This window comes from Limulus polyphemus, unplaced genomic scaffold (assembly GCF_000517525.1).
Source record: "Limulus polyphemus unplaced genomic scaffold, Limulus_polyphemus-2.1.2 Scaffold3282, whole genome shotgun sequence".
In the NCBI taxonomy this organism is placed as follows: Eukaryota; Metazoa; Arthropoda; class Merostomata; order Xiphosura; family Limulidae; genus Limulus; species Limulus polyphemus.
In genome coordinates, this window is record NW_013668892.1 from 43,086 (window position 1) to 58,383 (window position 15,298).

The following is a 15,298-nucleotide window of genomic DNA, read 5'->3' on the forward strand; positions in this document are numbered from 1 at the left end:
CTGAAACGCTGGTATAAGGGATGAGCATTTATATACCACAAAGACGCAAAATCATTAATTGAATTGTACCATATCAGTTGTATTTCTTTTATTCAGTATTATATTATGAATAAATATTTTAAATTACAAACAGTTCTTGCACTTACTTTTGCTTCGAATACAATTTCCAACGTAGTGCTGTAATAGTAGTGCGAATGACCAATATGAAAACAACTTCAGCCTGGTGGTTTAGTAGGTATGTATTTGAAATGTGAGATTCCTTGTCGTTTGTACATCCTGTGTACGTCAGCCACAATATCAACACATAGATATATATATTTGAGGCCCAATAATTGAAAGGTAGATAAAATAACAAGAACAAGTGAAAGAGATGTCTAGTCTTATTACTGATACCCAGAATCATGTATCGTTATTAATAGAGACTGTAGATTTTGCAGCTAAGAAACACAAATCTCAGAAAAGAAAGGATATTGCACAAACTCCATATATCAATCACCCTATAGGTGAGTAAACGTTGGAACTTTAAGGCCTACTACTACACTTCAGCTAAACGGTAAATTATAAAATAATGATTATGCTTTAGCTATTAGTATTACTATAATTTTTATATCATAAACTCTATGAAGACTAAACTTCTACTTCTAGCTAACTTGGTATTGCCATTAAATGATTAATGCTATAAGCATTAGGGTTTAAGTTAATATTAACGAAATAGTGCAAAGTTAATATGATTAACGGTATTAGACTTAAGAGTTAAGGCTTCCTTTGCCTAAATATTTGTATTAAGAAAGCATAGAGTTGTTTTAAATGAGGTTTAATATAACGATTAATGTTACATGTGACATAGGTGTGTATAACACTATAGTATATGTGTTTGTTTGTGTGTGTGTGGGGGGGGAGTCTTCACTGCTCGTTGTTCTTTCTTGATTTATGTCAACTAGTTGAGAATAACCGTTAAGGAAGCAAAAATTGTATAAAGGACAATTGCAGATAATGTTCCCCTTCCTCTTTTGTTTTGCTACGAAAATTTGAAATCCCCAATGTCCTCATTAGATGCTAATTGCATACCCTGCTTTGTGGAAGGTAACAATTGACTTATTTAATAGATTAAGTACTTAAATTCAAAGCCAAAAGTCTGTAAAAAAAAAAGTGGAAATGTGTCCTCTTTCAGGTTTTTTATCCCCCTTTCTATGCAAAAACCTAAAAGTAAAACAAAATAACCCATGTACACTGTCAGACTGTTTCCAGTTACTATGTCAAAAGTTATGGTAATCCAGCCAGCCAACTCTGGGTGATAGATGTTAACACATACACATACAGACTGTTTTTCAAGTAAAACGACATAGATAAAATAATCATTGCTTGATGTGGGAATGATACTGCTGCTTTACAAATAGATTTTGATCATTTGGTGAGTTGAGCAAGTAACTGACAGATGGATTTTCATTATAATGGTGTATGTGGTTTATCTTAATTTAAAGTATTATGGATAATTCTGATAGGAGTCACCTTAATAATAATAGTATTATAGAAGAAAAATATTTTGGTGTTTTGGATGATTTGTCTTTTCAACCATCTAAGTAGTATGTTGTTGCTGATGGTAAGACAAATAAGATTTGGGGGTTGTATTTGTAGAAATATAAAATCAGTTCTAAAGAGGTTATTATTTAATTGTATAGGTTGCTGGTTAAGTTTCATTTGGAATATTCACTCTTGGGCTCTTTATCATAAGAAGGATATCGAATTATTGGAAAGGGGTTCAAAGAATGTTGCTAGGATGATACCTGGGATGGAAACTTCTTCATAGAAGGACACTTTAAGATCTCTGAAATTGCCTTCTCTTGAAAAAATAAAAGAGTTACGCAGTATCTGACGTTTTTAAGGTTGTTAAGGGAATTGAAAGAATTCATGCATCATCACAAAATCTACTGAATAACACAACACTTTCAAACTCTGGTACATTATAACTCTTAACACTTGCAAAGGGTAACAAGCTTGAAGCAATATCCAATACAACTGGGTGATTGGCAAAATTTACTAATTGATTACTGCTTATGTAGATGAGGGGTAAGGGTGTAAATTTGGTTTATCTGGATTTTCAGAAAGCATTTGACAAGGTGCCAGATAAAAGGACTTGTACAAAAATATCTCTTCTAGGTGTGGGGGATAAGTTAGCAAATTGGATAGAACAGTGGCTGGATAGAAGAAAGCAGAGGGTTGTTACAAATGGAGTTCAGTCAAACTGGATTAATGTCACAAGTGGGGTACCTCAGGGCTCAGTCGTAGGATCTTTGCTCTTTTTGATTTATATCAATGACATAGACGAAGGAATAGTCAATAAATTACTTAAATTTGCAGATGATATTAAGGTCGTGGGTGTTTCTAGCTGTGAAGAGGATGCTGTTGATTTACAAAAGGTTGGTCAAATAAATGGCAGATGGATTTTAATTATAATAAATGCAAGATAATGCATGTGGGTTATCATAATTTGAATTATAAGTATAATTTGGATGGGAATAACCTTAACAGTGTTACGAAGGAAAGGAATCCAAGCAGTGTGCTGTTGCTAGTGGTAGGGCAAATAGGATTTTAGGTTGTATCTTCAGAAATATTGGATACAAGTTTAAAGAGGTTATAATTTCATTGTACAGGTCACTGGTTAGGCTACATTTGGAGTAATGACATTGAATTGTTGGAAAGGGTTCAGAGAAGGGTTACTAGAATGGTGCCTGGGATGGAAAGGTTGTTAAGATTGTAAAGGGAATTGATAGTGTTAAGGGCTAGGGGACACAAATATTTTTAAAGTGTAGGAGTCATCTTCATGCAAAAACAGTTTCATTTTTCTAACAGGTGGATTGACTTTTGGAATGGGTTGCTTTTGAATGTTGTAGAGGCTGTAAAATTTGAGAAAAAGATTGATGAGTATATGAATGATAATGGCCGGCTTTAAGATTTTTTAAAAATTTATTTAATTTAGTTTAGAGGATGGAAAAGCCGAGATGGACCAGTAGGTCCCATGTTGTCCCAAAACATTATATTATGTTATTAATTGTCAGGCTTGTTAATTGATTGCATTCAATTATTACATTACTCTCATGAGACTTGGATAATTAGAATAATCAGAAACACTAATTTTGATTAGTGAATTATTTTCATGAGCCAAGACACTGATAAATTAAGGTAAGCAATCTTGAATTAATTATAATAGCAATATTTTTGTTACTTAGATAGTTGGAAAAGTCAAAAACAGTAATAATCAAAAAACTAATAACAGTGATTTCGGTTAGTTGATTTTTTTGTGACATTAATCAACTTAACTGTAATTTTGATTAATTTATTATTTTACATTACACTAATTGATGTAATCAATATTCATAGATGACCTGGTATGGCCAGGTGGTTAGGGCACTCGCTTCGCAATCTGAGGGTCACGGGTTCAAATCCCCATCACACCAAAACACGCTCACCCGGTGTCCAAACTAGGACGTCAGTCATATTCCCAGATACTCACCTCCAATAGAATTTGGAGATGTGAGAAACACCATACAAAACTAGTACTACTCATAGGTAATCAATTATATCAGTTAACCTTATGTGTACAACAGGGTCAAAGTTCGGAGTGAATAACCTTTTACACAGTTGCATTCAAAATTTGATTAAACAGTGTATGTCAATAAACTTGGCATCAGTACTACCTAAGCTATAATTTACTAGTTTTAGAATGAAACATTAAGAAAATTCTCTCACCGCACCCTTCCCTATTACATGATGAGCCTGGCTTTGATTTTTCCCTATCAGAATTTTATAACATTAGAAACACAAACTACTTTCAATAACAAGAAAGAATATAAAATCTGAACCTCATACTTTCTTGGTTTGCTGAAATATCAATAAATTTGTAAAACCACTAGAGAAGCCCTTCCCATCTTTTCATGCCAATTATATCCATTCAAGTCTACTTGTCTGGTGGACATGTTTATAACCAATAGAAAGAACATATGATATACAGGAATCTTAAGACTGTTTGTTTGTATTTGGTGGATAAAGATGGTAGTTTGCAAGAAAAGCTTGATGTGTATTAAGTGAAGTCATTGTTCCTAGCAGTAAGAGAATGTTTTTAACCTACTTATAGCTTAGTTAGGAAGCCTAGCAAATTATAGTTGTTTTGGAATATTCTATTCAAGTGCCTGGTATATTTTTTGTGATCTATATTTTGTGATGAATATTTGAAAGCTGCATGCACAATTATTTGGTCAACCAACATATTTAGAAAAAAAGTAGTTACTGAAGTAAGGCATCAAAATGCAAAGGTGCTTCAATGCATATATAAATGATGATTTTTTTGTTTTTATGTATATCTTGTACTGATAGTTATATATATTTAACAGAAGTAATAAAATATAAAACTTAAAAAAATTCTTAGGCTAGGTAGCAAAAATAGAATAATTCAAAATTTTCGGAACTTGACCTTGTGAGCTCAGACTGTGTTACTTGATTGGTTTTGTTTACTTTATGTGTGTGTGGTGGGGGGGGGGTAGGTGCAAGAGGAGATAGTGCAGATGAAATATTAATCTAACTTGTCTTTTAAATGATTATAGTATAATAGACATATATACATACACATATATGTAGAAAAATGTTTTGTTTCTCTGAAGGTGTAGCACGTATACTTACTCTTGAAGGTGGTGTGACTGATTTGAATGTTATTCAGGTGAGTAATCAAAACTTTCTATAGTATAACATAATAAAGTTCCATATAATCAGTGTGTTCCACTTATACAGGTTTTTTATACACTAAAATGACTTACAATATGCAAGTCAACATCTTATGTAACAACAACAACTGAGATAAAGTTGTGGTTTAACAGCTTGCATCAGAACTAACTTTTTTTATTGTTTAGCATTCTGTAGGTAGTGTGATGTTATCAAAAATTGATCTCCTTTGGGAATGGTGTGTAACAACCCTTTCGAAACCAAATTATTCATTGTTCATACATTCAGATCATAAAAAGGTGTTCAGCTAGGGGATTTGGAATTTTGAAGCTGGGATATTCCTTGTACTTAATGGCATTGGAAAATAAAAGAGAATATGAATCAACTTGGACCATCAGAGTCATCCAAGAAAGAGACCTAGAACAAGTTGTACCCCAGCCATGGTAAGCAATATACAATGTCTTGTAAACAGTGAGGAACTATGAACACAAAGGCAATAGTATGCAACATAATCAAGAAGGATATTCGCTTGGAAACAAGGCCAACAGGCTATGGATTCACCAAGAAAAGGCTTCCAGTTAGAGCTTGATGATTGGCGAAATTTGCTAATTGATTAAGTGTCATGCTCATTAATCAATTACATTCAACTAATCAATTATTCTCATTTGAGACTTGGATAGATGGAGAAATAAAAAATAGTAAATTTGATTAGTTAATTATTTTTTTGAGTTGTGAAACTGATTGATTAACCCTATGACTCCCAGCTATGTGTTTTGCACATAGGTAAGGACACTCTCGTCATACTTTGTTCCAAAAATAAAACTAGTGGATGAAATTGTCTTAAATTTGACAAGAACTTTCCTAAAAGTACATAGCTTTAAAAAAATAAAATATTTAATTTTGATTTTTTTCTACTATTTCTAATTAAAATTTGTTATTTAATGTAGTTATTTTCACTCAGACTGAATAGTTTACCTGCAATGTGATTTTCATGTTAAGTTTAATAATACTATATTTTCTCTTACAGTTTTCATATTTTACTTGCATAATCTCTAGAGCCTCTTAAATGAATATCAAAAGTGTTTTTAAGGTGAATGTTTATATTTTCCATTTTCTCTGCCATATCACTAACTCTAGCAATTATCATCAACATACAGTGCAAGGAAATGTTTCAAATTAAGAAATGGAAATGTATACATACCTTTTTATCTTTCCATTGAATAATCTTAAAATATCTCCTTTGGGTCATATACATAATTTCATGACTTTACATTTTCATTTATAGTTTATTTTTAATGTTTATTTTCGTTTGGTGGTCTTTATCTTTGATTATTTATGTCGACACACGTCAGCAGATGCCCAGGGGCAATATAATGTTATGATTGGCAGAGACGCTTTTGCCTCAGGAAAAATGTTTTGAGTTTGCCTATTTTTCTAATCCTCAAGGAATGAGGCAAAGATTAGAAATATTTAGAAAATCATTAAACCTTTCAAATGTGAATTTTAAAACACAAATAATACATAGTTAACTAAAATTTAAAGGTAAAACTGGAATGCAGTTTAACTTTCTATCAGACTACTATGTATAAGGCAAGAAAAAATAGCCAAGGACTAGAGACACTGATCTCAACAATGGACTTAGCGGCAGTTTGCTTTCTGTTTGTAAACTCATTTATTGCCTATGTTTTCTGCTAAGCTTGAGACATTAAAAGTGAGAAATCTGCTCTTTATATTGGTTATAAGCATGCCATTCAAGTTATAACTGGCCCTTAGCAACACTGCTTCTACTTCAAAAGTGGGTGTAGCTTATATTGAACTTGGAAAATTTTTAGATATGTTTCTTCTGAGGCCAGTTCTTGGAACTTGACTCAATTTACTGTAAACAAACTATATATGTGTACTTTGATTGTCTGCACAAAAATATCTACATTACCCACAGTAGAGCTGAAATAGAAGAAACAAAAGTTATTTTTAACCATGGGCACATCAAGTGACAATAAAACAAGCTTTAATCACTGTTTTAGAGGTTTGTTTTGAAATAAAGGAATAAAACTTAGATAATATAAAACATTGAATTATAACATATTTAATAATAATAATTTCATTAAAATACATTGATAGTAAAGTGGTTTAATTAAGTTTTGAATGTAATTCAGTAACACTTTGTGACATGTGCAGAAAGAAATTTAAAGAGTGTTCCATGTCTTATAGGGTTATCGTTAAGCTGAACAACCTTGTATTAATTGAAAATAATAATGAGAAATCATAATGACAAGAAAAGTTTGGACATGGCTTGAGTGGGTAATGAAGAAAACATTATTATAAATGTACAAAATTTTGACAAAATTATGTCATCATTAGGTAGAAGTAGTTTACACAGACACAGGATATGTATACAGTATGGAACAAAGAGGTCACATGACAGGAGATTGCTTAACAGCTTAGTAAAGGTATCTTGGTACCCCGGGGGTTGATTTAGAGTAGGGTTGTTTTTCAGTTAAGGTAGCTTCTTTCATTTTGCATTTGTCTATGTTTGGTTCTTTGTTTAAAATTAAGGTGTTTTGTATAGATATACAGTGGTTTTTTAGTTGTAATGTTAGTAAACATGGTTGTTTATTATGCTCAGTGAATGTGATTTCTAATTTTCTTCCAGTTTCTCCAATGTAGAATTCTGGCCGGTTATTGCACGTTATTTTATAAATGACATTGATATTGTGTGATTCTATATAATTTTTATTCATTTTATGGCCTTGTTTTTGAGAGAATTTAAAGTCAATAAGAATTTTATGTTTAATGGCAAGTTTTCTCCAAATTTATTTCATAATAACAATATTTTGAGTACTTGATAGTTGGAATAATCAGAAACATTAATTTTGATTAGTTGAATAGTTTTATGACATTAACCAATTGAATCATAATTTTTGATCAGTTGATTATATTACATGACTCTAATCAATTATATTGATTCAAGTTACTCACCCAGCTCTACTGCCAGTTGTACCTCCTGTTTAACCCTCATATGCCTAAAGTAGCTTCAGAATGGAATGGGTATTCATGATATGCCATTCGGAGACATACTTGGCTTACTTCTTATATGGAGAATGATACACAGTTCAACAATATTTATGATAACTCTGAGCTTTCATAAAATATCTTCAAAATAATTGGTAAGATTTTGTATTATCATCAATGCAGAGTGCAATGAAATGTTTAAAATTAAGAAATAGAAAATGTACATACCTTTTAATTTTCCATCAAGACAACAAAACAGAAGATTAAGAGTTTTTTAAAAGTATCTTTTGAAATAACAGAATTAAAACAGATAATATAAAACACTGAATTATAACATACATTAAAATGCTAATTTCCTTGACATACATTGATAGTAAAGTTGCTTAACCCTAGTGCGACAGGTCACGTGTCAAAGGCCATGTCATCACATTTGTTGACTTGCATTCAAAATTTTATTGAACAACTATTTTATGAGCTTATGTCAATAAGTTTGGTATCAAATTGTAGCTTATAATTCAAATTTTAGTATTATGTCAGTTAATTTCTTAAGTTAAAAGTAAATATTAAAAAAACACAGCTAAATAGTGATTTTTGTATGTCACGTGGTATGTTGAATGCAACACTGGTTCAAATTAGATGTTTGTGATGTCAAAATACAAAGCATATAATTTTGTACGAATTAGGAACTCAAATTAATGATATTGACAAGCTAGAATATAAAATAACAACATCTTATCTTTTCTATATGCTATGATATCTCTCATATACTGAATCAAACACAGTGGCCCCCTGCCAACATCTTTCCAATTTTGGAAACACTCTCTTATGTACACTTACTTCTGTATATGACATGAATAACAAATCAAAAGCCCAGAATGTACCCCAAGTGGTTTTCTCAGCCATTTTGACGTGTTATTGTGTTAATCTCATTCTTTTCACACAAAATGTCAGAGGATAAGGTAAGTTTTTATTGAGCCTGAAATTTCATATTTTTTAAACCCAAATTATAGTGGGATTCTATGGTATTGATATAGTAATTTATGATTTTTTTGGTTATTTAAAATGTATATATAAAACTTAAAAAAATTCTCTTTTCACATCCTCCACGTGGGAAATTTCATAAGGCTTAGCAACCTGTGACAAGTGGCAAACAAGTACAAAGGGCAAAATTAGAAGAGATAATTGTTTGTTTTGCTTCTTTATTTACTGTTCTATGTTTGAAGAAAAATAAGTTTGAGAAATTATTTCTAAATAGCATTAATGTATATACATATATAATGTATAATAATTGAAATGTGACTGTATATTACAAAACACATCCAAGGCAGGCATTTTTTTAGATTAAAGGTTAGTTTTTTATTATTGGATATGGTATCATAAGTGCACGTGAGCTGCATCATTGTAACCTCTGTATTGTTAGCTAGGCATGGCTGGAAGGTCAATATAATAAAAATAATAAATATATATAAATGTATAATGTTATGATATTTAAGCTATTTAGACTAAACACTTGTGTTTTTGTGTTATAATCTGTAATCAGTCTAGAATGAAAAAGGCATAACTTAAATTTATTTCCTAATTTTTTATGATGGTTACAAGGCCAGTCAAATTGAGAGACTCCATAGAGTTAGGGTAGAAAAAATAACAAAATAGAATATAAAGTTCTACTGAAAACAAACATTTGAAATGTATTTATGAGGTTTTAGAGATTACACAAATAATATTTAAGAGTTTTGTGACATACAATAGTTTTTTTTAGTTTTAACATGAAAATCACTTTGCACTTGGACTGGTAACGAAACAGACTCAATATTTTCACAAACAAATCTATAATAAAAATACTTCATTAAAAAACTGGATTTTTTGTATATGAAAAAATTGTAATCTTTATTAAAAGTCCACCAAATTTTGTGAAAATACACTTACTGCATTAAACGTTATAGTATAAATACTTAACTCATCCTGAAAGGGTTAATTAAATTTTGAATGTAATTCAGTAAAACCCTATGACATGCACAGGAAATGGGTGCCCATTAACTTTTTTGTGTGATTTGACAAAATCTTGCACTCTAGATGGATTATGGAAATCCAATAGGGAGGATTGGTGTGCTTTAGACATGACAGCCTTATGATAGTGCCCTTTGCAATGAAAACTACAATACAGAACTATTGTGAAGAGGTCTGAGCATCAAATGGAGCATGACCAGACATGGTGCTGTAATGTGGAACTACATGTAGATGATCTGAAATCATTTTAACTGTAAGGTTATGGGAATATGCCCAAGTAGTATACTGCATAACCAACAAAACAACATGAGTAAAAAATTACTTTTTTCGATCTTGTAGTTCCTAGGTTTCATTTTCATAACCCCTAGAACCTTCTAAATGAATATCAAAAGTTTTTTAAGTTAAATGTTTATTATATTTTTCACTTTTACTGTGACATTACTAATTTATACTATAGAATTGTTTAAAACTAAGATATAGGAAAAAATTTACATACCTTTTAATATTTTGTTGAATAATCTTAAAACATTTTTTGGTTATATTCTTAATTGCATGTCCTTACATTTTAACATATGGTTTATTTTTAATGTTTGGTTTTCCTTTCCTGTCCTTTATAGCATTGCTATTATTTCACCTGACATACGTCAGTGGGTGTTCCTGGCCAATATTATGGTATCATGCATTGGCAGGGAAACTGTAGCTATCAGCAGAATGTGATGGCACTTGCATATTACATTAATCCTTGTGAACCAAGAAGATGTTGGGTTGTATAAAAAAATGATTAAATATTTCAAATATGCACCTTTGAACATAAATAACATGTAATTAAGTAAAATATAAAACTAAAATGTAAATACAATTCAACTGTACACCTAACTAACATATTTCTACTTCAGAAACAATGTTATAGTGCTATGAAGGATTAAAGCAGCAACAATGCTAAGAGTGGTTTGACTACTTCCTTGTGGAATTCTTTGTGACAATTTTAAAATAACTATTGGCAGATCCTATCTTAAAATGTGCTCTTTCTATTGGTTCTAAACACCTAGCTCAACTAAGTATAATTGGATGAGAAATCACAACTCTGTGTGTAGAAAGTGGGCATGACATCTGTCAAAAGTTCCATGAAATTTATTTCTCCTTTTTCAATTCCAGTTTGAAAGAAAAATGTGTAAACACATCAGTTAACCTAGTTTCTGTCTATACATGGATGTATAGTATACATGAAGAAGTATTCAAGTTACAGAAACAAAAAATGAAGGTTATGTGAACTGTGCATCATGTGACAAAAACTGAATTTTAAGAATTCTTTTGAAGTAATGGAATAAAAAGGATAGATAATATAAAACTTTGAGCTATAAAGTAAATTTGAATGCTAATTTCATTAGTATACATTGATTGTTAAATTGCTTAATTAATTTTTGTATGTAACTATGTAAAATCTCATGGCATGTGCAGAAAAGGGTGCCCATAATTATTGAGTTAATATACGAATTGAAAAGAATAAAAATTGTTTCAACTTTTTATGCAGCTGAAATAATATGATACCTGTGGTCTTACTAATTTGGGTGTTTCACATAACACACAGACACACATGTATGTTGGTGTGTGTGTGTGTGTATATATATATATATATATATATAATAGCTATTTGCTTTAAATATTGTAATAATGCCGACATACAACTTACATCACAAAAAGTTGGAAGCAGGAGGTATTTAATTTTGAAGCCTCATTTGGTTGGTTAAATATATTTAAGGATATTTTCATACAAGTAAGCATTGAAACCCACTTTGCCCTTTCCCTTATAAATTTTAATGGTTTTATGATTTTGCCAGTTAAATTGGAGTTTGTGATAAAATAAATAATGGCTGAGTACAAACATTTTAAAATTAATTTGGTAGCTAGAGATGAAGTTAAGAGATAGGTTAAGGTTAAAAATAGAAAACAATTAAGTTGGGTATTATTATACTTTTTGTAAGTTATGGGAAATTAAGGAGTCTTTTTGGGCCATCAAGAATGTCGTACTCCCAGCTTCCCCTAACAAACAGAAAACTAAGAACTAAATCTAGCTTCATACTTGAAATATTGATAAGTTTTTAAATCTCTGTAAATTTTCAGCCTCTAACACTCTAGATGGCAGTTTGTTCTACAAATTTACCATTTTGTTGGAGAAGTAAAACTGCCTCAACTAGAGCTATTTGTGACTTTTCTGAATCTTAATTTTGAACCTCTTGTTATTACCCTCAAACTTCAACACACTCGCACACAAAAACCTAATACATCAATAGTATAAATTCTCTTTAAAATCTTGAATATTTCTGATACAGTACTTACCTCCTCTAATAGGATTAGCTATTCTGGTTCAGTGCTGCCCTCTATATGTGAACTTTCTCTTGACATATGCCACAAGCCTTCTGCTCCCCTTTATTGGAATTGCAAGATTCCAACATGTCTCTCATGCAAATCATGTGTCACCTCCTCACGAACATGACATGCTCACGTGATGCGTGTAACTCTGTTACATATTACAATTTCGAATGGTCTGAAACTGAGCTAATTGATAATTTAAATTTAGTAGTTAAATAAATGGCGATATATGTCCAATTTATGATATTTGCCAACAAGATTGATACACACAGTTTTCTTTTTTAATACAAATATGTTTTAATATACAAGCAACAATACAATTTACAATAACAGTTATTACAAACAATGATTTATATACAAAAGTTTCACAAACTTACAAACAATATAAAGTCTTCTTTCTCACCTGGAACTTCCTTGATGTTTTTTTAAGGGTTCACAATGAGCAAGTTAATTTCTAGTTGATGTAGGTACAATTCACTTAATAGGGAGCTAGCTAGCTCTGTGAAATTCACTGATCACACGCCAATTTTTCCTACCAGTGACGTTAGGTAATGTTTTTGTAAAAGTACTAATGTCCAATGTGAATCTACTAAAGTTAAATGGTTTGTAATGTTCAAAATTTATAAATGTTCCTGGTCAAATATCTTAAGTTTCCCGATTAATTAGTGTTATTACAATCAGAGTTATAGCTTCCAAGTTTATAGCGTACCAACTATAGCAAACCAATAATAGATACTGTTTTGTTTGGTGTCCACATTGGTTATATTTATAGGCATGTGGAGAGTTTCTCGAAATTTCAGTTTTACGTAACAATACTGATGCTAACACTAGCGTTTATGTATAGACATATAATGTTGATTCTTACACTTGAGAATTTTCTGCAACTTTAGAGAATAGGCAGGAGTTTCACTACATATTTAACAGTATAAGTTTTATACATTTCTAAATGTAAATTTAATTTAAACAAACATCGGTATTAAAATAATATATAATAATAAATCTGTCACAGACTACCTCTACATCCCCTACCAACTATCACTTCTTGTTTGGCAACACTTTGTTCAGATGTGCTCTTTTGTTTGCTCAGTGCTTCACATTCGACTTTCCATGCGAAGTGGTTGTTTATTAAATTAATTTGCATTAGTTAAGCCTGTTTTTTGTATTAGTATTTATCAGTTAATTCTAGTTACCTTATTTTCTACACTTGAATTTGGTGAACCTTTCAGTGCAATGAATTTTGAAATTAACATTACCACTTTGGGGGTTACACCAGCGACCAGTGTTTTTTTTTTCTCAGGCCTCAGGTGTGGGTGACCTGATGGTGGATTTATCTGTTTTTATACACTGGGAGATCGAACATTACATGGGACAACCTTTGTCCCCAGGCTCCTTCAGAACAGGCTGATGAGGACATCTCGCTCTGTGGTGAGTGGTGCCTAACCATGTATTCTTTAACTTAAAATCTGCACTGTCTAGCCATGTTGACTCAAGCTTTATCTTCCATGGCTTCGCACACTCACCATTGATATGGGGTGTTCACAAGATTGCTTGTAGGTGCCTGGCCTCATGATATTTTGCTTCATAAACATACCTGTTCCAGACCGTACTACCCATGGACTGCATGAGTAAAGCAGAATGGGATTGCTGCCCATACCTGTAGTGAATAACTCACTATGATCTGCTTTTCAAAATAACATTTTGTGGTCACCTACTGCACTGTCTCAGGTCATGATGTTCCTTCAGACTCTTCATCACATTGTCACCCTCCTTTTTTGAGTGGAGAATGGGAGTCCTTACCATTTTCCAGTTCCAAGCCTCTGGGGTGGTTGACCATGGATGCACCCTGCTGAATGAGTTTCATACAATACCCAATAAGAGTAGGGAGGTTGTGTTCTTTGGGTGTAGATGACATGATATATTCCTATTTATGATAATCAATGACAAGTGAGATGTCAGGATGCACTTCACCCTTTCATTTTGGAGCTCTCATCCTACTCTTGCATAAATGTTGGTACCATGTAGATAGGTTTTGTATATACAGTGACCTTATCACCATGAGTCCTCTCATAGGTTTCAGGTTGTATATCTTCCTTCTTCAATTTCCTCTGTCTGTGTTGTGGGTCACAGTGGTGGTACGTTGGATTGTTCCAATTCTGTCCTTGACTATCCCTCGTCCTATCTTCTTACAAGGATGTTATTGCCATTTGGATGGTCCCGGCCTGTTTCATGGTTGGAGAGTTGATTGCATGTGATAGATATCCTTTGATACCGGTTGATACAAGTCTCTGGATTGATAACTCAGAGCTAATCATTGTTCATACCTGAAACTTGAAGTGGTTCTCAGTCCCCCAGTTCTTTGGTTTGAGGTGAAGGTGGTATGATCCTTATCCTACCCTCGCTCAGATCTCAGTTCCCCTCAAGGGCAAGTTTTGGATGTAGGTGGCTTACTGAGTATGGTCTGCCATGCACTAGCCACTATACCTATGGGTGCATCCTTTGTTTACCAACCTTTATTATTGTGGGATCGAGATACAGTATATTTCTATGGTTAGGATCACTTTTGGGCCACATTCTCTCCCACTTGGATGTGCTCCTTTCATTTTCTGCCCTTATATCTTACACATTCTACAGTTGGATAAAGAGTATACCTGGCTCAGAAGTGGTGCGGTTCCCCTGTTCTGATCTTCAGATCTGAGTCTTTCATTTCCAGGTGTATCCTTGGGATGCTTTCAGAGGGTAGTTTTGTTGTTCCCTCGCACCGATCCCTCCTTCTTATCAACGTGGGATTCTAGCTAATCTTGTTAGAGGAGGTAAATACTGTATCAGAAATTACAATTTTCCTATGCTGAAAATGTATTTCCGATAGGTACATGCCTCCTTTCACACTTCCGACCCTTCCTCCCACATTTCTTTGGTGCTAACATCTTTTGCCAAACTTCGAGGTGATAGTTCGATAGAGTGTAGAGGGAGTCACGTGGGAATGTCGATCTCCTATTGGTGAGGAGGTGATGCATGAAGATCTGCATGAGAGACATGTTGGAATCTTGCAATTTCAATATGGGTAGTGGAAGGCTTGTGGCATGTGACAGGAGAAAGTTCACATATAGAGGGCAGCACTGAACAATAATAGCTAACCTTGTGAACAGAAGTAAGTGCCTATCAGAAATAAATTTTCAGTATAAGATAATTATAAATT

The 15,298-nt window shown here is 32.5% G+C and overlaps 1 protein-coding gene across 1 annotated transcript in view; it reads left to right on the forward strand.

The window, feature by feature from the left end:
• The first annotated feature begins 230 nt into the window (after nt 1-230).
• The window catches only part of LOC106469064 (guanosine-3',5'-bis(diphosphate) 3'-pyrophosphohydrolase MESH1-like), a 25,916-nt gene continuing 10,848 nt past the window's right edge, over nt 231-15,298 (forward strand). Inside the window, exons 1-2 of the mRNA XM_013929517.2 lie at nt 231-503; nt 4,656-4,711. Of these exons, the coding sequence (XP_013784971.1) occupies nt 371-503; nt 4,656-4,711 (189 nt within the window). The 5' untranslated portion in view covers nt 231-370. The remainder of the gene's footprint in view (nt 504-4,655; nt 4,712-15,298) is intronic.